Source organism: Scleropages formosus, chromosome 3 (genome assembly GCF_900964775.1).
Source record: "Scleropages formosus chromosome 3, fSclFor1.1, whole genome shotgun sequence".
Taxonomy (NCBI): Eukaryota; Metazoa; Chordata; class Actinopteri; order Osteoglossiformes; family Osteoglossidae; genus Scleropages; species Scleropages formosus.
Window position 1 is genome coordinate 13,646,399 of NC_041808.1, and position 21,645 is coordinate 13,668,043.

General features: G+C 40.3%; 1 protein-coding gene across 6 annotated transcripts in view; it reads right to left on the bottom strand.

Moving 5' to 3' along the window:
* Positions 1–10,630: 10,630 nt before the first annotated feature.
* LOC108935201 (nuclear factor 1 A-type-like) overlaps positions 10,631–21,645 on the bottom strand; it is a 75,753-nt gene continuing 64,738 nt past the window's right edge. For 4 of the 6 annotated variants that reach the window (XM_029250218.1, XM_029250219.1, XM_029250220.1 and 1 more), the window contains 3 exons: positions 21,459–21,624; positions 20,296–20,393; positions 10,632–13,810 (listed from right to left, as the gene is read on the bottom strand). In XM_029250218.1, coding sequence (XP_029106051.1) covers positions 13,796–13,810; positions 20,296–20,393; positions 21,459–21,624 — 279 coding nt within the window. In that variant the 3' untranslated portion in view covers positions 10,632–13,795. Of the gene's footprint in view, positions 13,811–20,295; positions 20,394–21,458; positions 21,625–21,645 lie in introns of all 6 variants that reach the window. The other 2 variants (XM_029250217.1, XM_018753617.2) reach the window with 1 other exon arrangement.

The following is a 21,645-nucleotide window of genomic DNA, read 5'->3' on the forward strand; positions in this document are numbered from 1 at the left end:
GTGGATGAGTGATTGGAAGGTCCACGACCGCAGGCTTTGAAATCTAAGCGATTAAGGGCACCGGGAATTCTCCCCGGTGTTCCATGACAATTTTTAGCCAGTTCTTCGCAGTCAGTACACAGGTACACTTCTGAAAAACAGCTTCTTTTAAATCTTAAAAGAAAGGATGTCGCGGCTCAAATCTTATTGCCGTCCTGCCAATAAACCTGAAGCACGAATAGGAACAGTTGTCACGCGCACGACACCCACGCCTGCCTCTCATCAGGGAGGCACGGGATAAAGAGGCCGGGACGCCACGCCTGCTTGCGGAACCTCATTTCAAGCAACCGCAACTACCGTGTGCTTCACGTTCCTGGCTCTTTTCTATTCCTGCTTCTCTGGCATCTGATTCTTCGCTGCGTCTTCACGACTGCGTCCCTCGTTCGAAACCCCGATCGCTTATCGCCTAACCCACACCTGCCCCTTTGGTTTTGGTGATAATAAAAGAACCTGCCATTGGGTCCAACGCACCAACGCCCCAACTTCCCTTCTTCCGGCATGACAACGTCCCCGCCTGTCCCCACGAACCGCTTCCCCTCCTCGGAATTACGACTCTGTAGAATTCCAGGAACTGGTCGTGTGTCCAGTTAATCGACACCGAGCCGCGTTGGTGCAATAATGTCAACACATGCACTTGAAGCTGAGATCTTTTGTGGCGCAGCAGTTATTTTGTCTGCTACCATGCTTAAAAAAAAAATCCTGCTGTGGAGAAACAAAGAGGGGAAGAGCTGCAGTGAAACCAGAACTCACTTCCAGATATTGGACAGGTTTTCTGGACACAGAAGATGCAGGCTCAAACAAGAGTAATTAATAGTCACATCCTCCTGCTTCCAATGGACTGAGCGATGCCTCCCTGTTGGCATTACGTCACAGTTCTCATCATCTGCACATATGCAGGGGCTGCTTTATTTACCGTGACCCTGACTGGCTCCCTGATCTGTTGCAAAAATGTCACAGCACACATCGCAACTTGTTAGGCCATCCATATCCATACAGCTCAGGCCGATAAACGTAATCACTGAGCTAAATTTTCTTAATTGAAGACGAATGTATTCATTTTAAAAACTTAATTTTTTATAAATGCATACTGTATGTACATTGGGGGCGCGGTGGCGCAGTGGGTTGGACCACAGTCCTGCTCTCTGGTGGGTCTGGGGTTCGAGTCCAGCTTGGGGTGCCTTGTGACGGACTGGCGTCCCGTCCTGGGTGTGTCCCCTCCCCCTCCAGCCTTACACCCTGTGTTGCCGGGTAGGCTCCGGTTCCCCGTAGCCCCATATGGGACGAGCGGTTCTGAAAATGTGTGTGTGTGTGTGTGTGTGTATGTACATTGCTATACTGCAGTAATTATTTAAATATTTTTATTTTGAGATTAGTGCTTAATAAGGGGGTGCAGTGGCGCGGTGGGTTGGACCAGATCCTGCTCTCCGCTGGGTCTGGGGTTCAAGTCCCACTGGGGGTTCCTTTTGACAGACTGGCGTCCTGTCCTGGGTGTGTCCCCTCCCCCTCCGGTCTTATGCCCTGTGTTGCCAGGTTAGGCTCTGGCTCCCCGTGACCCCGTATGGGATGAGCAGTTCAGAAAATATATGTGTGTGTGTGTGTGTGTGTGTGTGTGTGTGTGCTTAATAGCTGTTCAGATGGTATAAGGGTTATGAAGCTATTCACTTCTGGGCTTTGATGACTTGTGGTTGTACTTCCCATGTATTAGAGAAAATGTGAAGATTTGACTTTTTAAGATTACAGGTTAAACATATACCTGTACATTTTTTCTAAACGACATTTCCCAATATCGAAAACATGCACGAGAGTCGGAATTACGTTTACGTGCCTTGGCCCGCATGGCCTGAATCACTCTTTCCATGCAGAAGCTCTGCACAGTTTTTGGGTGCTTCCCTGCTGGAGAGTCTGAAGTGTGACCTGAAATGACCGCTGGAGCCTCTAGTCACCACCTGTCAACCAAGCTGCTTTCCAGGAGCTACAGCCTGTTCACCCAGAGCCGATTATCGCAGAATGTCGCCTCTTGGAGAGACCTTGAGGTGTTAAATAGTCACGAGTCTGGATGTGCTTTTCTATGTGTGACGCCCCGTCAGCAAAAACAAGGAAGGATGTTAAGAAGAAAGATCCAAGGTTAAAAATATACATTCACTCATTTAGCTGATGTTTTTCTTCAAAGAAGCTTACAAGGTTAATGTACCTACATTCATTTACCCATGTTGGTAGTTCTTACTAGAGCGCTTTCAGGGTAATACCTTACTCAAAGGTACTACAGCTAAAGGTTGGGATCAAATCCATGACCTTTGATCCAAAGGCAGCAGCACTAACCACTCCACTACCAGCTGTCCCCTATATTATTTAATGAACATATGAGATACTCTGGAAACTGATGTCTTTCAACTACCTACTGGTGGCTAAAACTGCATCACCTACGTACATATTGCATGTACTCACATTCAACTGTGCTAACATGAAAATTAATGAATGTCCATATGCCTCAATGAGCACATAAAGTTATTAAATTTAAAAATAACTGTTGTGAAGAACTACTAACCTTGAAACCACTCTTTACATAGACCTTTCAAAGTGAATGACCATGTGTTGTGTGTGTGGGTGATGGACAGGGTTTATACCTGGGGTGCACCCCACCTTAAATAACTGTTGAATGTGTCAGGCCAGGGGGTGTGGTGGCGCAGTGGGTTGGACCACAGTCCTGCTCTCCGGTGGGTCTGGGGTTCGAGTCCCGCTTGGGGTGCCTTGCGACGGACTGGCGTCCCGTCCTGGGTGTGTCCCCTCCCCCTCCAGCCCTACGCCCTGAGTTGCTGGGTTAGGCTCCGGTTCCCCGTGACCCTGTATGGGACAAGCGGTTCTGAAAATGTGTGTGTGTGTGTGTGTGTGTGTCAGGCCAGATGAATGCATATATCCATGAAGTAGTCAGTTCTGTTTGTCTTGGAAAATTTTGTTAAAGTTAACCAAAAATATAAAGATGTTCCAAAGGTTGAGCAGGCTGAGCCATGAAAAACCAGAACAACAAAAATCAATTTAATCCTCTGCTTCTAAACCTTGACCCCAACAGGTAATATATCAATTACCTTTGGGCTTGCATTTTGGAGACGCATCAGCCTACCGATTTAGCATGGGCTGACTGTGCATGTTCTCACTATTTTCATCAATATAACCCAGACAAAGCAATTATTCAAACCAGGGTGGCAGAATGATAGACCCACAAGGGAGACTGACACGAGAGTATCAGCTTTAACTCACAAAAAGCCTGTGACTTAACCGTCTTCAAACCAGTAATGCCTTTCAACTGATACACTGTTCATTTATTTATTCATAATTTAAGGAAGCACACATACACATGCTGCCTAACAAATTAGTACCTATTAAATTGGTACCAAACAACTAAGTTAAGAAATACTTACTGAGTAATTGTGGCCAAACCTGCAATAACTGAATGTTGACAAAGATCTTTAAATGGTACATCTTTAGCAAGGGATGCGGTGGTGCAGCAGGTTTGGCTGGGTCCTATTTTTTGATGGGTCTGGGGTTTGAGTCTCACTTAGGGTGCCTTGTGACAGCCTGGTATCCTGTCCTGTGTGTGTTTTCTCCTGCTCCAGCCCCAGCCCCATGTCCTGTGTTGCTGGGATAGGCTTTGGCTCACTGCAACCTAGCTTGGGACAAGTGGTTTCAGTGTGTTTGAGATTCACCCTTCAGGTAAGCAGAGATGTAGAGAAGCCATGTAACTCAGTGTCTTAACATTTCCATTAATACAGACAAAACTATTAGTAATAGAATGCATCTATGCTAAACAGTCAGTCAGTGACTGTCTTGCAGATTATGTCAGACATTTAGAGATGGAGAAATCCATCGTTTATCAAGTACTGCTACTAATGAACATCATGAAGCTTTTAATTCTGCTGTTGAATTCCTGCTGCCCGTCAAACCTTTTGTTTTCTTATTTTCATATACACTACATTTCAGCTTTCTCTCATCGGTTTTGATTCCACTGGTTTTTCTGTGTTGAAAAGCATGTGCACATAATAGTGAAAAACTGGAAGGAGTTACAGTGTCATGGCGACATGCTGTTTCCTTATCCCCACACAACCCCTAGTTTGCCTCTCTTGCCCATCTGCAGCAGAGCCTGGCTTGTCAATACAACGCATGGACAACAGGGAAGAGATTAATAGAGCACATTCCACAGAGAGGCAGGCAAGCATTGCAACTCCCTTCCAGCCACCAGGGTAGGCTGTTCCTCATCCTGACAAATGATTCACGGAGACACAGCCCTGTATTTCGAGTGTGTTTGGGAAGGGTAGACAAGGGAAAGCAACACCGAGCCCTTCATTCAGCATGCAGGGAACTTCAAGAAACAGCATTTGACAGGGGTCTTCAACCCATGGAGCTCTTCAAAAAGTAGGACACAGAGAGAAGAACTTGCAATCAACCAGTCAACCTATCTATCTATCTATCTATCTATCTATCTATCTATCTATCTATCTATCTATCTATCTATCTATCTATCTATCTCATTTGAACCACTTAAAACGTTGTATTATTTGTGATCTTATAATCAAGCAACAGGTTATTACTTCAGCTCTGTTAGTGCTGCTTGACTTAAATTATAAGTCACATAATAAAGTTATATGCAGGAGTAAACCAATGTTTTTTTTTCGAAATTCCTTTGTACAGAGGTAAACGTGTCACTGCACATGCCCATCTCCATGGACACTGATCAGTTTAAAAGTCATGGAAGTTCTGATTCTGCAGACACTGCTTATGAGCCGCCAGTGGTCTGTCTGTTGTCCGTAGTCTCAGCATTCACACATCATCATTCCTGGACTTTTCATTTCAATTTAGTGCACCCCATGGTAGAGAAATTCAATACACTTAATGCATTGCGCTCTTTAATCAAATCAGCCTTCCTGCTCTGACAGATTGATGGATGAGACCTAAAGGAGAACAATTAGGACTATATTTTTTGTTATGCCAAACAGGTAACTTATTACCAACATTGTCTTGAAATAAAAAAAGACATTACTCTCTTTTTTTTAGCTGATAGGTTTATAAGCAAAATTAACATTAACTTGACAAAGAGAATAAATATTAGTTTAACATTGACTTTAATTTACACTGACCCTAGTTATTAACATAAATGTGGAAAAATTGCCCAGACTGAAGAAAATGCTGATAACATTGCTTTTATCTGCCAGATACTGGTGCCGCCAATACCAATAATACAGTGTAATACAGACGCCCCTTTGACTTACGGAAATAGACCGTTCTTCAACTCCTTATGCAAGTTGGAATTTACGTATGTCGGATTCCCCCTCCCACCCTGTTAAAGAGCCAAGCCTTCTAGTTTCCTTTGCATTTGTTGCAAAGATGGGTCTAAAAAAATTACACAATATAATTCTCTTGTAAATGTCAGAGATATTAAATACTGTAATAAGGTATAGGCCTAGTCAATGAAATAATATTTTTCATTTGTATAAAGCACAAATTTAATTAAAAAAAAATAGACTACTGCATGCGGTACGCGTACGGTATTGTACTGTGAGTGCTTACCTTAAATCTAATAGTATGCTGACACACCAGAGGGTGCTATTGTTGCATAATTTATAATTTTTCCGTCTCAGTTATTGCACCTTGACATTTCTTCGTTATTATTGTTGTTTTCTTGCTAGATGTTCCTTTAATGTGCTCCTTTATATGTGCAGTGTCCTTCACTATCGTATTTATAGTCGATACTGCAAAACCCTGTTCCATCATTTATCAAGTACTGCTACTAATGAACATCATGAAGCTTTTAATTATGCTGTTGAGTTCTTGCTGCCCATCAAACCTTTTGTTTTCTTATTTTTATACACAACACATTTCAGCTTTCTCTCATCGGTTTTGATTCCACTGGTTTTTCTGTGTTGAAAAGTATGTGCACGTAAAAGTGAAAAATTGGAAGGAATTACAGTGTCATGCCGACATGCTGTTTCCTTATCCCTTCACAACCCAGTTATTGCATTGTTCCCATGCTATAGATGATAATCTTTGTTCACCTTACTTCCTTATTATTTTCAATTTCACCTCCAAATGAGTTGGTGTATGCTTGCGAGACAGTTCTCGATTTTCTTCAAGCGCAGGTATTGTGAATAATGAAATGGGTAAAAATATTGGAAAAAAGCACTACACTAATGAGAGGAGATGTGTTCACGGTTCAAAACACGCAGGAACTGGGAAGATGCAGCTTCCTGCCTTGTCTGGTTACGCCAACTTGACCGCAATGTATTTCAGATGTTTTGCGTGAAAAAAAGCGCTCTCCGTAAATAATGTGTATGCCTGGAATTTTTTTTCCGTAAATCGAATTTACGTAAGTAGAGGTTTGTCTTTACATACAAATGCCTGCACTGTAGGGGAGTCACTGAGGTGACTGTAGATGGGCATGTCTTGTGTTGGAGGCGACACTATATGCTAACCCCACTGTGGAGGCTAACTGAAAGATTATTTTCCTAATAAAAACAACCTTTATGTCCAGCTTCTGGCTGTTTCTGCATCTTGGGACTACTTGCCCTGCCGGTGTATTCAATCAATGCTGCTGACTGAGGTAGTGCTGTATTGGAGTATTGTATAAGCAATCTATTCAGCTGGGTGAGGCAACAAACCCCCAGGTGGAAAGCTGGATGTCATGGCCGTTTCAGTATAATATTTGGGGGGGGGCATTCCCCCCATCCCTGTAAATAAACAAACCCAGGACTAAGATATCACACTTTTTGTTCAAAAAGGGTCAGGTAAAATGATCCATTATAAGCCCTTTCCTTAAGAGCCTCTACACAGATATTCAGTTATGTGAACTTCAAGAAAGTTTACCTTGGTTTATCCTGGTATAAAGACTTGAGCCAAGTCCGTGGCAAAGTGTCCTCTCTTAAGAACTGAATGTGTTATGTGCTTTAACAACGAGTTTGTTTTTTCTTAATGGTGTTTAAGAAATGTAAATATATATATATATATATATATATATACATGAAAAACAAGAAAGCTCAAAAATTGTTTCATGTTATGATTCTCCACCATAATATCTCTAGGTTGAAATCTTAACCAAATGCTAGATTACAGTATACATGAGCAACTGTTGCTAACATATTGTGGAGGAAATTAGAGGGGATTTTGCCAGATTTGCCCCCTTAGCAATCACACACACACATTTTCTGAACCGCTTGTCCCATACGGGGTCGCGGGGAACCGGAGCCTACCCGGCAACACAGGGCACAAGGCCAGAGGGTGAGGGGACACACCCAGGACAGGACGCCAGTCGTTCACAAGGCACCCCAAGCGGGACTCGAACCCCAGACCCACCGGAGAGCAGGACCTGGTCCAACCCACTGCACCACCGCACCCCCTCTTTAGCAATCAATTATTCTTAAAATATTCAAAACAGTTTAAGTTATTATTATTAAGATTTTTAGGAAGAAATACAATTTAAAACTTTTTTAATGAGAATTCAGAGAAAAAACAACAAACACAATTACAGCGTAAGCATTTATTCTGTATTCAATAGGAAATATACACTTAGATTCCAATATTTGTTTCTGTCTGTTGGTTTGATTTATTAATGTATAAATGGAAATAATCCACATATACACATAAAACAACAGCAGTAGTTCCTCCAAAATAGAGCTAGTACTGCTATATACTAACAATGGACATTTACAGTTACTATGCAGTTCACTTGAGGGATAACAGAGGCACAAAGTTTCCATTCGTGAAATTGGACTAACTTTCTCAATCATATTGGAGGATAAAGCCGGTCGGAAATGGTCATAAAACCCTTGCATGAAGATATCAGCGCAGTAATAAAATTATGGCTTGGCAGTGAAGCAGGAGGTAAGGGACACAGAAAGACTGAGTTTGGACAAATGACAAAATCTCTGGTGTTGTCAACGCTAGAATTTATGATTGTCTTTTCATGATTACTCTTTGCATTTGTTAAGGTTATTGATAAGAAGTGCTTAAGTGATGAAAGTGAACTGTTCATACATGCAATGAATAAGAAACACACAAACAAGTTAACTAAAAACAACAATCTACATGTCTATATCTCCACATGTATATTTCCCTGCGCAAGACCTTTTAAAACATCTAATAATTTATCTCTTTTGTAGCATGTACTCTGTATTTACAGTATTAAGAGACAGTTAATTTAAAATTAATTATTTAGTGTTGAAGCCAGTGCTCCAGAAAAGACTAATAATGGTATATAGATCAAGAAATGTGTTGAGCAGATGCTTTACATTCAGTAGTTTTGAGGGTCTGCTTGACATTATAAAATTTTCTATTACTTTCAGGTTTTATGCACAGAACCTTTTTTCTTTTACGATCTACATTATTATTATTATTATTATTATTATTATTTTCCTAAGGGTTTTGTCTGAGGCAGTTTAAACCATTTACATGATAAGTGATTGCATTATATCAGTGTTCTGCACATTGGCAACTTAAGACAAAGTTAAAAAAAGGACTTGGAGATTAAATGTACAACTTCTGTACTCATAAGACACTTTATATTACAGAAAGATATCATTTTGTTATCCATCCAGTTTATCATTTACTAGTACTGTACACATTAGCATCATGTAATAATTTTGCAGCAGTTGAGGTACAATCTTACTCATAAACTTTACATTTTTACACAATATCAGGAAGGTAAAACACTATTGCTGAGAAAATTTTGAAGTAATTTTTATTTATTGTTCTAACACACTTTTTTATGTCATATTTCCAGACTTCTGGAAACCCTAAAGGCCGATGTAAAGTTTTTTTTATATGTCTTCCACAAGACACTGTACATCTGTCACGTCACTTCAGTTTTGTTGTGGGTGCGAGAGCCTTCGCTCACAAAAGATGAACAAGAAATATTCCTTCCTTTCAGAGCTAGATAAGTACAATGATAAAATTATGGCTTCACATGGTCAAGTGTTAACTGACTACTCAATATTATTGAGCAGGCAGTAGATAAGGGAACATGAGACATTTACTGCCACTGTCATTATTGACATTAGGAAGCGGTGGAAAACAGCCTTGAACCTCTGTCCCAGTCCTACGGCATGGGCACATGTCACAGAGGCACAATACGCACCAGCATTGTTCAAGTCATAAACATGGAAAGGAGAAAGAAGGTAATGGTTAGGCTGGAGTCATTGCCTTTCTCCTATTAGAATGCACATTTCAGCACCGTTTTACAGGGTTAAATTCATAATCTAAAACAACACCAGCTGCACTGCCACTCAACCAGCTTAAAGATTTTATCAGTTGTCATGAAGCCATCAACAAATATTTCACACTGATTTCATCTTCGGGACAATATTGAATGTTCTTTGATGGTTAAAAGAGCTTGACGAATTTATTTCTAATGTGTTAGGCTATGGCACATGGAAGAGAACTTATCTTCGAAAAACCTGCTTTGCTGCCCAGTATCACTGGCTATCAGTTGTTTTCTGGACCTATAATATATTTCCTGCCTGGGTTAAGTTCTCTTGAGTCTTTGGTAGGGTTGTGTGACTGAGGCCTGTAGAACTCATGGTCTCTGTTGGTCCACTGTGTATGGTTGAGACGGCTCTTTCCGCTACAGTAAAATCGCCTGGAAGCTGTTGCATGTCCACAGAGCCTGTCCTCTTTCTACTGATTTTTCTTACTGCCAACCAATACAAACTGTGTCCTTGAAAAATTTCTCTGAATAACTGTCGTGGACTGGCGTCTCATCCGGGGTGTGCCACCCCACCTTGCACCCAGTGCTTCCAGGATGGGCTCTGGATCACAGTGACCCTGACCAGGACAAGTGATTAACGGAAGTGAGTAAATGAGTACTGTAAATAAATACATTCCTTGGCAGTATATATAAGCAAATAAAAATATTCTCATTAGAAACACCAGCATACAGCAGTACCATCTAATGCAACATCTCCTTTTTGTGACTGAAGGCACCATACGATGGTGTTATGAATATGGGAATTGCCAAGGCGTAGCATGCATATGTGTGTAGGCACACACACACACACACACACACACACACACACACACACACACACACGTACAGTATGAACCCACAGAGCTTCCTGTATAAGGCTGTAATGGTGCAGTGACTAGGAGGGCAACACAAAGTGGAGGGTCCAGGATGATGGCAGTGACCACAGTGGGAGGAGCAGGGGGGATGTGTGGAAAACAAAAAGGACTGCATTGCACATCAAGCCATTTATTTTTTTTTTTTTCTGCATGGAATGATGGACACAGAATGATGTATTAATGTATTTATTATACAGGAAATCCCCTGGGCTGTCTGTGCCGTTGTTGTCTGCTGTGAACAACCTTATGCATAAAAACCTTGCCAGAATTGCAAGGGTGACATTGATTTACTTAATCAATACTGATGCATCATTAAACTTTTCAATACACAGAGCACACGTGTAACATCCATTTACAACACCTCCATCACAGTTCCCTTTCATTTTTAAGCAGAGAGATGCTAGAGAATTATAGGAAGAAATACAACGAACTGAAATACACATGGAAAAAGGAGATTTAAACTGAGCTTCTGCAGAACAGCAAAAAAAAATTCTAATCATTTGGCTTCAATAGAAACAATCACAGAATTTAAATTACTCCCCATTAAACAATGTTTCTCCACAATTAAACAATGTTACAAAAGTTTTGCTTTATAAAATAGGGCAGCTTTAAAATTGGTGTAATTAATAAAACTGTACAAGGTACAAATGACAACTCCACAATGTCCGGATAGTTTTTCTTCTTTCTCCCCATTGTTCTGCTCTTTACTGTTTTATTTCGGAGTAACACTCTGCCATTTGTAAATTATCCACTTCAGAAGCAGACTTTGCCAACTATTGCTTTAATACTTATATTTTGCCATAATAAACATAGAGACACATTTTTCTGGTTGGATGTTTCAATGGTAAAACAGGGTTTCTGTGACAAAAAGTTTTAGTGCACATATAACCTTTTGCACTCAAACGCTGATCATTTTTCATCACAGACTTGTCATTATTGTTTTGCAAAAAGGATGCCAAAGGGGAAAAAAAAAAACACTGAATTGCATTTTTCCATTAAATACCTAAATAAATACCTAAATAATCCAAGCATTTAATTTCTGAACAGAAAATCAAAATTAGTTCAAAAGTCATAGCTGAGAATAGAAAAATTAGTGTTTTCATTGTTTAGAAAGTTATATTTTAACCTGTGCAAAAATGGGTGTCAATTTACATGAAGAGAAAGTTGACTTTTTTAAGGCTTACTTGAGAGCATCACAGATAGCCTGCTGAAGGTGACTGGACCAAGGGATCCAGGACCTTGTCTTCATGCAGAGACTTATAGAAGCTCCAGCCATTTCAAAGGTGCAGCTATTATTGTGGTAAACAAAGTAAAGGAATGAAATTAAAAATTTCCATGAGTACGAGAACACACCCGACCCCTCAATGTTTTGAATTCATGAGAACAAAACTAAATAAAAATAAAACAAAATAAAACAAAAAACAGTTTTCATTTATATATTTCAGAAAATCCCAGAAATATCAATGTACAAATTCTGAACATCTAGGAAGGTGCTATATGAATAAGCCTAATTTTACAGATTGGGCAGGAGAAGCACTGCAGATAATAGGACTGTGACAAAGCAAGAGGCCAATTATCAGGAAGAGATGACACTCAGCACATAATTGTCCGTGTCACTGATAAATGTTTTAATATGAATGTACAAACCTCTCACACTAAGAGAGAAGGGATCAGGGTAGAAAAAAATGATGCTGGTTGTTGTTCGAGAACTTATTGGCCATCGGTCAAGGCACAATGATGATGACCATAAATTTTTTTTTGCAGTGGAGAAACATAAAAATATATTGCTCATTTTCTTCATTGTTTCTCAGAAACGTAGCAAGTGAAGAAAATCTGAAATGAAAAATGTATTTAAAAGATAAAGGATGTTCTGCTGGTTAACTGTAAAGTACAGCAATAGAAAAAAAAAAAAAAAAAAACCCTTGTTTCAAGGGCCAGGACAATACATACTATTGGCAAGTGCTGAACTAGGACTTATTTTATTCTGTAAACTATCTATATAAGACGAACTAATGAACATGCAGTCTATTCTTTTAGCTGTTTTTGTGTTTGCTTTGTTTTATCCGACAGTGGGTGCGTCAAAATTTTGTAGAAACGGTTTACAGGAAAAAGCAAAAGTATACATAGAAAAGAATATCTGCATGTAGAGCTACTGAACAGCGTTCTCTGCCTGGTTGCAAATTTATACATTTATAGCTGGGTATTTGCTTACACATTCAGGATAAACATTTTACAAATGTACCTTTCTCTATGGTACAACAGCAAGTCCTCCTTTGACATTTGAACTACCAACCTTTGAGGCTAAATTCCAGGTACAGAGGCACTAGGCTGCCCATCCCTGATCTTACAGATACAAAACTGATAAAGTACAATAATGTACATTCATGATAGTGACCTAATGGATAAATACATATATGCATATTTCATTGTCAAGTGTTAACTGGAGTATATAATATTCCTTTTTAAAAGTAGCAATTAATATCCTGCAGTACGAACAACTTAACTGTATAATGGCTAATATCTCAACATATTTTGGTAATAAAAATACAATTTACATAATAAACAGACAAAAGCGACATAAATAGACAATACAGCTCCCATTTTCTCATACATTTTTAGCTCTCAAACTCCAGTATTTTAGAGTCCTGGTGTGACCACGCTAGGTAGAAAAATAATGCTTTGCATAAATCATTCTAAACATTTGAAGGATACTTCAGCAACTGTCATGTATCCAACCAATGCACATTCTTTGTGCAAAATAATTATTTTCATCATTTCAGCTGTATATATTGCATGTTATTTTTGCATGGGTTCCTTTCTAATAAGTTGATTCCAGCACTGGAACTGGTCACTGTGTTATGCATTGTCCAGTTTCAAAACAGTTTCAAACTATTCTTTACTATGTTTTCATCGATACTGCATTGCATTTGAATGTACGGATTGTTTAAAATATTTCCCATTGAAGCTGAGATGCAGTGTGTTTACTGCCCATGTCCCACACCATTCCACCTGTATTATACCCCAGAGAAGCATGAAGGTTTTACTGTACTGCTGTCAAACAGTGCTGAAGCCTCCAAATTCCTTAATAACCCAACCAGAGCAACGCAAACAGACAAACAACAAGACAAACTGAAAATCAGGCTTAGAACATCCATTGATTTTTTTTTTTTGTACCATAAATAGCTATATAAGCATTTTGTACCTAAGTGTGTTTGCATACATTTAAATGCATAGCTTTCTGTGAGCTTGCAGTTCACTCGTATTTAAGACAAGGTATAAAGAAAGGTGGAAGGGAAGTTCTTTGATTAAGTCCCTTTTTCTCCTCTACACCAGAAGAGGTGACAACACCAAAAAAGGACACTTCTTCTTGAGACAATACTGCTCTTCCACGGTCATCCAATGAACACAAAAGAACCCTGCTTCCATATAAACACAAATTTAAAAACTATATGTACATACATAAATACATATGGTAAAAATGCATAGGTGCATGTAAGCGTGTGTCTGTGTGCCTGGACTCCTCTTATTTGAAGAGCGGTGGTCAAGGCTCCCAGGCAAACTCTCCGTCCTCACTGACAGGTGTGCAATTCGTGCTCAGGGACACCCCCCCGAAGGTCCAGCAGTCTTTGGAGCGGAAAACGTGAGCCTGTCATCTTCATCCTAGATACCACTGTGAACAGACAGGAGGACCAGGAGAAGGATCAGTCGTGTTTGTTCAGAGAACTCAAACACAGGTGACTGTCCGTGATCCCGGAGAGTCAAAATCCAGCATGTTTTGGAGAAAATATTTTAATTATCTTCTGATTTAGACCTCATAACATCAGATGGGATAACATACCACCCAAATAAATTCTCATATTTACAAATTTTGAGTTACGGAAAAACCAGCATAAACTGTGTCCCTTCAGGACCAGGTTTCACTATCCTTGGACTAGAACTTTAATGTATCTGAGTTCTTTTGTGAGATCAAGAGATTTTTAGTAGCTGAAGATTCGCAGTTAAAGACAATGGTAGGTTCATACCCCAGCATCAGGGAACTCTGCTGTTCAGTGCCAGTTTTATGATTCAGTGAATCTGGGCAATTACCAAGGTTCGCAAAAATTTTGCTACTAAAATCAAAAAGAAAAATACAGTCTTGGAAAGAATTCATTAAAAACGTTGCCTAATCATAAACAGCTTTATTAGAAAATTGAAGATTTGCAGCCTTATATTTTATATAAACATTGTATGCCACTCCACATCTTTGAAATGTTGCAGCTTAGTGGGAGTAATTTTCTATTAAACAAATTCTTTTTCTATGCAGTAAAGAGCATTCATTTATTTGCTCCCTTAACAAACAATAGTCTTGAAAATAATTTTATTTTTCAATCCATTTTTAGTTGTTAAACTATGAATTTGTTTTCTCCATATATGACGTTCACATCGGCATTATCATAAATAATTACATGAAAATAATGTTTAATTTATAAATTCAATTTTTACTTTCCCTGCTTCATGATCTGTATACATACCTAAAACAAAAATGTCATATATATGTATGTATACCATTATTAATTTACAGACAGACCTCTAAGGGGTCTTGGATTGATTGTTGTCTAAAGGCACCAAAAATTTAGTACTGAGCCTACTCCTAAACAACGGTTGTCCCATTCAGTGCTCCGCCCTGGAATTTCCATTATTATGTCTCCTCACGTTACAGATGAAATAGTTTGTCAAAATACTGTATGTGCATCATATACATGTGGGCAATAGGCGGTATAGTGGTTAGAGCCCTGTACCCAGGCTCAAATCCAACCTTTGCCAGACCAAGGTACTTATTCTAAATTGCCCAACTCTATAAATGGGTAAGTCTTTGCAAACTGTCTTGGAGACGGGTGTAAGCTAAATTAATAAATATTGTAAATGCAATAATCACTGATCGTACATTTTGCCACCCCCTTCCTATTGCACATCTTACATCCAGCTCTTGATTTTCAACGAGCACTGCAGGGTCCGCCACCCTCCCGGACAAAAGCACCCAGAAGACAAGGTCCTAATCCTTAAGTGAAATGGGCGTATTGATCGATCTGCTGAACTGCCGGCGTTTCCAGCATGCGAGCGAACGCAACCGGGCTGCCTTCTCAGTTTCCCTCCTCCCACCGAGCTCAAGTTCGTCCTGCCATTACATCATGTCTGGCTGCTGGGGAAAACCAGACAGATGCGAACGTGACTATCATTGGCAAGGCCAGGCTCTGCCTTCCTCTCTTCCACTCAGTCCCGCTCTTTTCACTCCTTCCTGCTTGCTCAGCTCTGCCGCTCCTTGATCTGCATTCATGGAGTGTGAGTATTGATCAAAATTGAGTTACTGTACAATCCCCAAACTTTTTATTCTCCGCCAAAGTATAAAACGCCTTAACCAGCCGACCTGGCACCATAATTCATTCTTTCACACATTCAATTATTTTGCAAGTGCCCTGTGACACACTAGTGTGTTTTTGAGTGCGGACCCTGCTTGACAGCGTATCCATCCACAGATTACCTCCAGATAACTACAGCACCAACACGAATAAGTAGTTAGTGAAAACGGATGTTTGTTGTAGCCCTTCTTAGGGGGTATATGCAACACTTTTCAACAGAGGAAAGCAGAATTGGGGCCAATACAGACGATTAAAAATATTCCCCTCCGACACAATTTAAGAAATTCTCGAGATTCTCAAAAGTCGAAGGAAATAAAACAACAAAAAAGTTCAGAGTGACTGATGACAAAGACAGAAATAAAGGAAGTTTTTACTTTGCATCCAGGATGCTCTGGTTCAGGTTCGAACTTGTTGAAATTCTGCCGCCTGCCAGCAATGCAGCTGAGAAAGCCAGAGGTTCTTTTTAATCAGTGGGAGCTGCTGACTCCGGACTTTCTGCTTCACCACAGTCCACCTTCCTTATGTCTTCATCTATTGACTCAAAGGCTTTAAAGAAAAATTCTCTTCAGTTCCCCCCCCCCCCCCCCCCCCCCCCCCCCCCCCCCCCATAGCTTGTCCTGAAACGTCTTATACAGACCGGTCTTCTACAGACCGGTCTTCTACAGACCGGTCTTCTACAGAAAGATCCTTAACATCTCCCACTTTATCATGTGAACACAGAGCTGAGACTGGACAGACATGAGTTGTGATTTCAATAGCAGACTGTGCTCAACTAGACATTACACAGAGCTATTGCCTATGAAGGATGCGGATGATGCTGTAGTTAAGGCACCGGACTTGGACTCCTGAACACGACTGAAAATGTAATAATTGCACAAAACACTAAAAAACAAAACCATGTGATCTGGGAGTCAGGACCACACATTATTCTCAAGTGAACTAATTTCGATTTCCCGTGTCTCTATTATTCATGACATACATGACATCACTTTTATACTATGGCTAACAGCTGTTTATCCAAGCAGCAAAAAAAATGTAACATGACACTATGGAAATATCTCCTAAAAACTATATTTGAACGTCTACACTAAAATCCATGTCAGCTGAAATCCGTTTAACTACAATGCACTGGTTCATTGCAATTAACCAATTTAGATCAGACAGGTAGCCATAAACTACTGTACCGTAATGCACTTCTAACACTGGGGTATTTCCTGATCATTTTATTGCGGGAAAGCTCCTGTTGCCTCTGTTCTCTGCATTCTTCTCCTTCACCACGGCCGACAGGTAAAGTTACAGACCACTCGTCCGCACCGAAAAAATGAGCACTAAAATGACACAGGAACCTACGGCTGGTGATTGCCAAGGATGGGAAGCTATTGTATGTTTCTGCTATTGTTTGTTCTTTTAATTATTTACGTCTTATTTAATAATTCTAACAACGTCATGCTCACACTTGCTTTACTGTCACACGCACGGTCACTGAGGTTTGCCTGAAAATGTTTCTGTAAATAAAATGTTACATGTGCTGAAATGCTGGCTGCCCTTTCTGAAGTAAATATTCCCAAACACTGGACAAATAATAATGTATTCCACATTATCTTTACCTGCCAAGATATAGGCATACTCACACTCAGGCACACACTCACAACGACGCAGACTTTTTCTGCACCATAAACGCCTTCAACAGAGTAGCAATTTAATAACTTTGAGAACTGCCGACTCAGGATTCTGGTGAAGAGACTGCGGATGGATGTCATCCCGGGCCTCATATAATACAAACCAGCTTTTGAGCACTTATATTGAAACCCATATCCTCTTCTGCTGCTCACAAACAACCTGGATCTACATCCGAAGAGAAACCTTATTTATTACTACATTTCAATTCAGCGACACCCTCGATCTGGCAACACCAGCTCCACTTTTAAGACTCGCTAACAATAACCACAAATTAAACTCACATAAATTGTGTGCTCATGAAAAAAGAACTTCTGCCTAATATGTCGATATACATAATTTTGGGTCCCAACAGAAATCTGTCATGCATAACCTTCATAAAATTTGATGCAATGTCAGAATTCACAAACAATGCACCTTTGGATTTAAAACCTGCTTCTAAATATATCTAGAGCTAAAAATCAAGAAATATTAGATGGAATCATTTCCCAGCAGCCAAAATAAAAAAAAAAAACACGATTATTGAATGGTTAAACATAATACATTTGATGCAAATCTCTGACAGTGACTGACCTGGAGGCCTGTTACAAAAATTTTTTAAGATAAAAATCATAAAAGCAAAAGCTTTAGATCACATTGAAGTTAAGGCTATGAGTCGGTTACAAACTATTATCTCCCTTCTCTTATCTGCCTCAGCAGATCTCAGACAACTGAATTAAAATCTTGTCAATACAGTGTAGGGGGGCTTGTTTATTGCCATATTGATGCAGGAAATCTGTGCCACTTTTATTTCAGCTCATACGCATACCGTATAAACGTGGACCTGAATAGCCTGCACTCTGGAGACTGGGAATGCAAAACGCAATTCCCCTTGCACATTTTAAAGATTACATTAAAAAATTAAATGAAAATGATATATAACAGAGAACAAATTTATTGAACAATTACTGCAGAATCGATAAGAAAAAAATTGCATGGGCTCACGGGTCTAGACCCACGTTTGCTTTAATCCTGAATGTTTTCTCTGTGTATGTTGAATCCATTAGTTACTTTAAAGGACACTGAATATCAGGGACAGGAAGTTTATGTGGGTTCTTTTGTGTAGCGTCATCCAGCTACCAGGTGACTCCTAAGCAGAGACACTGATCTGACCCTGAGCCATGTGACATCCAACTAACAGCTCCTTGAATGTTCACAAAAACAGCCTCTGTTACCATCCACAGGTCTCTTTCTTTACCAGGATGGGATTTAATATTAAGACAAGTAAAAGGAACTGAATTATTGGACTTTTGCGATGGGGTTGTCAGGAGATGGAGATGAGTTGTACCTAGATGACTGATGGATTCCAACATGACAAACGAAAGAGGTGCTGTGGCTAAACCTCCATGCAAATCACACTATGCCATGCAAACCGTAGCAATAAAAACAGTTTTAGCGTGACTTGACCCATTTCAGAAGGAACAAGAATGAAGAGCAGATTTGTGGAAATAAATAAATAGAGGCCATAAATGATAACACTGCTGTGGAAATTGTCTGCTGCCATCCTTCTTCAGGGATCATGTCTCACGGTCTGTGACAGCCAATAAATTGAAGAAAGGGCTTATTAGAGGTCAACGGCTCACTGCCAGTCCAGCCAACACCAGTGAAACGGCCAAGCTAACTGATGGTTGAAAGGAAACATATTACAGGCTCCCCCACACCCTGCTACTGTTCTGTCTCTTTCAGACTATTTCTCAGCCACTATCCCCTCTATCTTCCACTCTCATCTCCTCAACATCTGTTCATCTTCCTCCTTCATGTTTCCGAGGCTCTTTCCTTCCTGTTCTTCACATCTCTTGTTGTGATTTAGGACTCTTACAAGCATGGTCCACCTGTGATTTAGCGCTATGTTCTAAGCATTCTCTTATCCGACATCAATCCAGCCCTAACTGAAGAACTGACAGAAAAACAGACTACGGGACTTTTACTTTACTTCAAATTGGCAGTGCAAACAGATGTTCTCAAAAGAGCTCCGTTTTCACCTTCCTCAGAAAGCACAAAAGTTCTTCCCCATCTATCTGAGTGTCATGTTGATGTGCACGTAACATATTTCATATCCCATAACACACTCAAATCAATCATAACTATAGTGTCAAGTAGCTGAAAGAGATTTCCTGGACAGAGAAAAAATATTTTAAAAGATGCAGAAAATATTTGCTGGTATTTAAATGGAAGACCTAACAGCATCATCAATAATGAGTTCATTCATCGGTGCTTTTGACACATAGAGGCAATACCCAGCAAACTTCCGCATGGACACTCACTCATGTGTTTCAAAGAGCAAGAGCAGGGTTTTCCCATGGCTTACTACCTTTATAAGTGCATTTTGTTTCAAAATGTTTCCAGGAGGTTAGCAAATCATGATGCTTACACATACAGAGCTACAGACAAACATGAGTTCCACCAAAGGATCAGGGTCTAGAGGTGGGGTGGATACCAAAACAAGTACAACTAATCAGAATAAAGAGTACTATTATGTGCCATGAAGTAGTGTGTAAGTACGTAAATAACAGTGGGTAAGTAAAGAAGTAAGTAATCAAGCTAGAAGAAATTAATACTTACTTTTATATATAACGTTGCCATACTTGAAAAAAGTTAGACTACGCAGATGCAATGTTCCAAAAGAATGGCTGCCTTATGTCAGTTATTGGCACAAAATGAAACACGTTTCATCATTTACAGGGGATATTTGAAAGATATGGAGGAAATCACAGGGTGGGGCCGCAAGTCGAGCTGCCGCCTCCGAGTACCTGAGCTCCTAGGGTGTAGGTTCAAATCCTACTCAGTCTGAGTGGAGCTTGCATGTTCTCCTCATGTTCACACAGATTTCCTCCCACAGTCCAAAGAAAGGTGTTTCAAGTGAACGGGTGACTCAGAGTTGTAGTTAGACTGTGAATAAGTGCATGTAGGTATGCTGTGTACCTTACATAGTCTTGTGTCTTGTGCTTCGAGGGTAGGTTGTAACTCTCGCTTGGACAAGTGCTTAAGGAAACTGAGGGAAAACATGCAAAAACATGACTGACTGAGACATTCTACTGCTCACCTGAGGCTGCTGTGGGATGTTCAGGAATCCAGGCTCTCGAGGACCAATGCTGACAAAGCGCTGACTTGGGGACGTGCTGGTGGTGGGGGTTGGGTAGGCTGTGGGGGGGAGAGCATACACAGACTTCACAGCGAGGAGACTAAGAGCTATAGGTCTGGCTGTCTGTGGATTCCACAGAGTACTGACCAAGAAAGCCATATACGTTACGTAAAGTTACCTGTATCCTGATACACTCTTTAACTGGTTTAACACAGGAATATGTTATTGTCAATATTATGCTGTTGTACAGCCCCCCAGTTTTGTGGCAAGCAACTCACAGTTTTACGAGTAAATATACCTGCATGTTATCCTGGAGAAATTCAAGACAAGTACCTTGCTCAGGAGTACTATAGCAAGGTCAATTCTGCCATTTAAACCAGCAAACTTCAGGTATTTAGTCAACCAGAGTGATACATTTATATTTATTCATTTAGCTGATGCTTTTTTGCAAAGCAACTTATACAGTTAATCTACCTACAATTATTTTTCCCTCTTTTTACAGTTGGGTAATTTTACTGGACCACTTTAGGGCAAGTACCTTGCTCAAGGGTACTACAGCCAGACTTAAACCTGTGGGTCTACAGACAGGAGTTCTAACCACTACACTACCAGTTGTCCCTGGTACATGCTCTTATTTTAGTCACCTCTATATTATCAGGGTTATCAACACACCCTTGGGTATATGTCCTTCTCATTAGAAAAAATTCTATTTAAAAAGTTTCTCTGACATACACGACAGATGCAATTCAATGCTGAGGATACCCAAATTGGTTCCGGGAAGCTCTTATATATCACCTTTAATCTCTTCAGAGGGAACGTCCACGTTTCGGTCACTATAGTCATATTAAAGAAGTACTTTTCTTAATTACCACTAATTAACAGGCGAGTCTGCTCCTCTGGACATCACAGATCATTCTAGGCTACACTCTACTGGAGTTTGTGTGAATGAGAGATTTCTGTGAATCAGTTTGGCTACCACACTCCCAGTAATATGACCTCAGAGAACCGAGATATCAGCAGAACAAAATAAGCCGGACCAGAGATGGGTGCATTTTAAAGGTTTAAACCGTGTTCTGTCTTTCAAAGCACAGCTGAAGGCACTTGTTGGGATGAGGCTGACGTACTTGGTGAGTCTGGGGAGTTCCCGTCCCCTTCGACAGGGGTTGCCGGGGGTTTTGAGTCCGGCATGGGCAGGGGAACAGGACGCGCCATGGGCGGTGGGGGAGGTGGGGGCAACATGGGGGTGTGGAGGAATGGGTTGGGAACCTTCCCTTGAGTGCTTCCATTGGGCTATGCAGAGAGGGAGAGAAA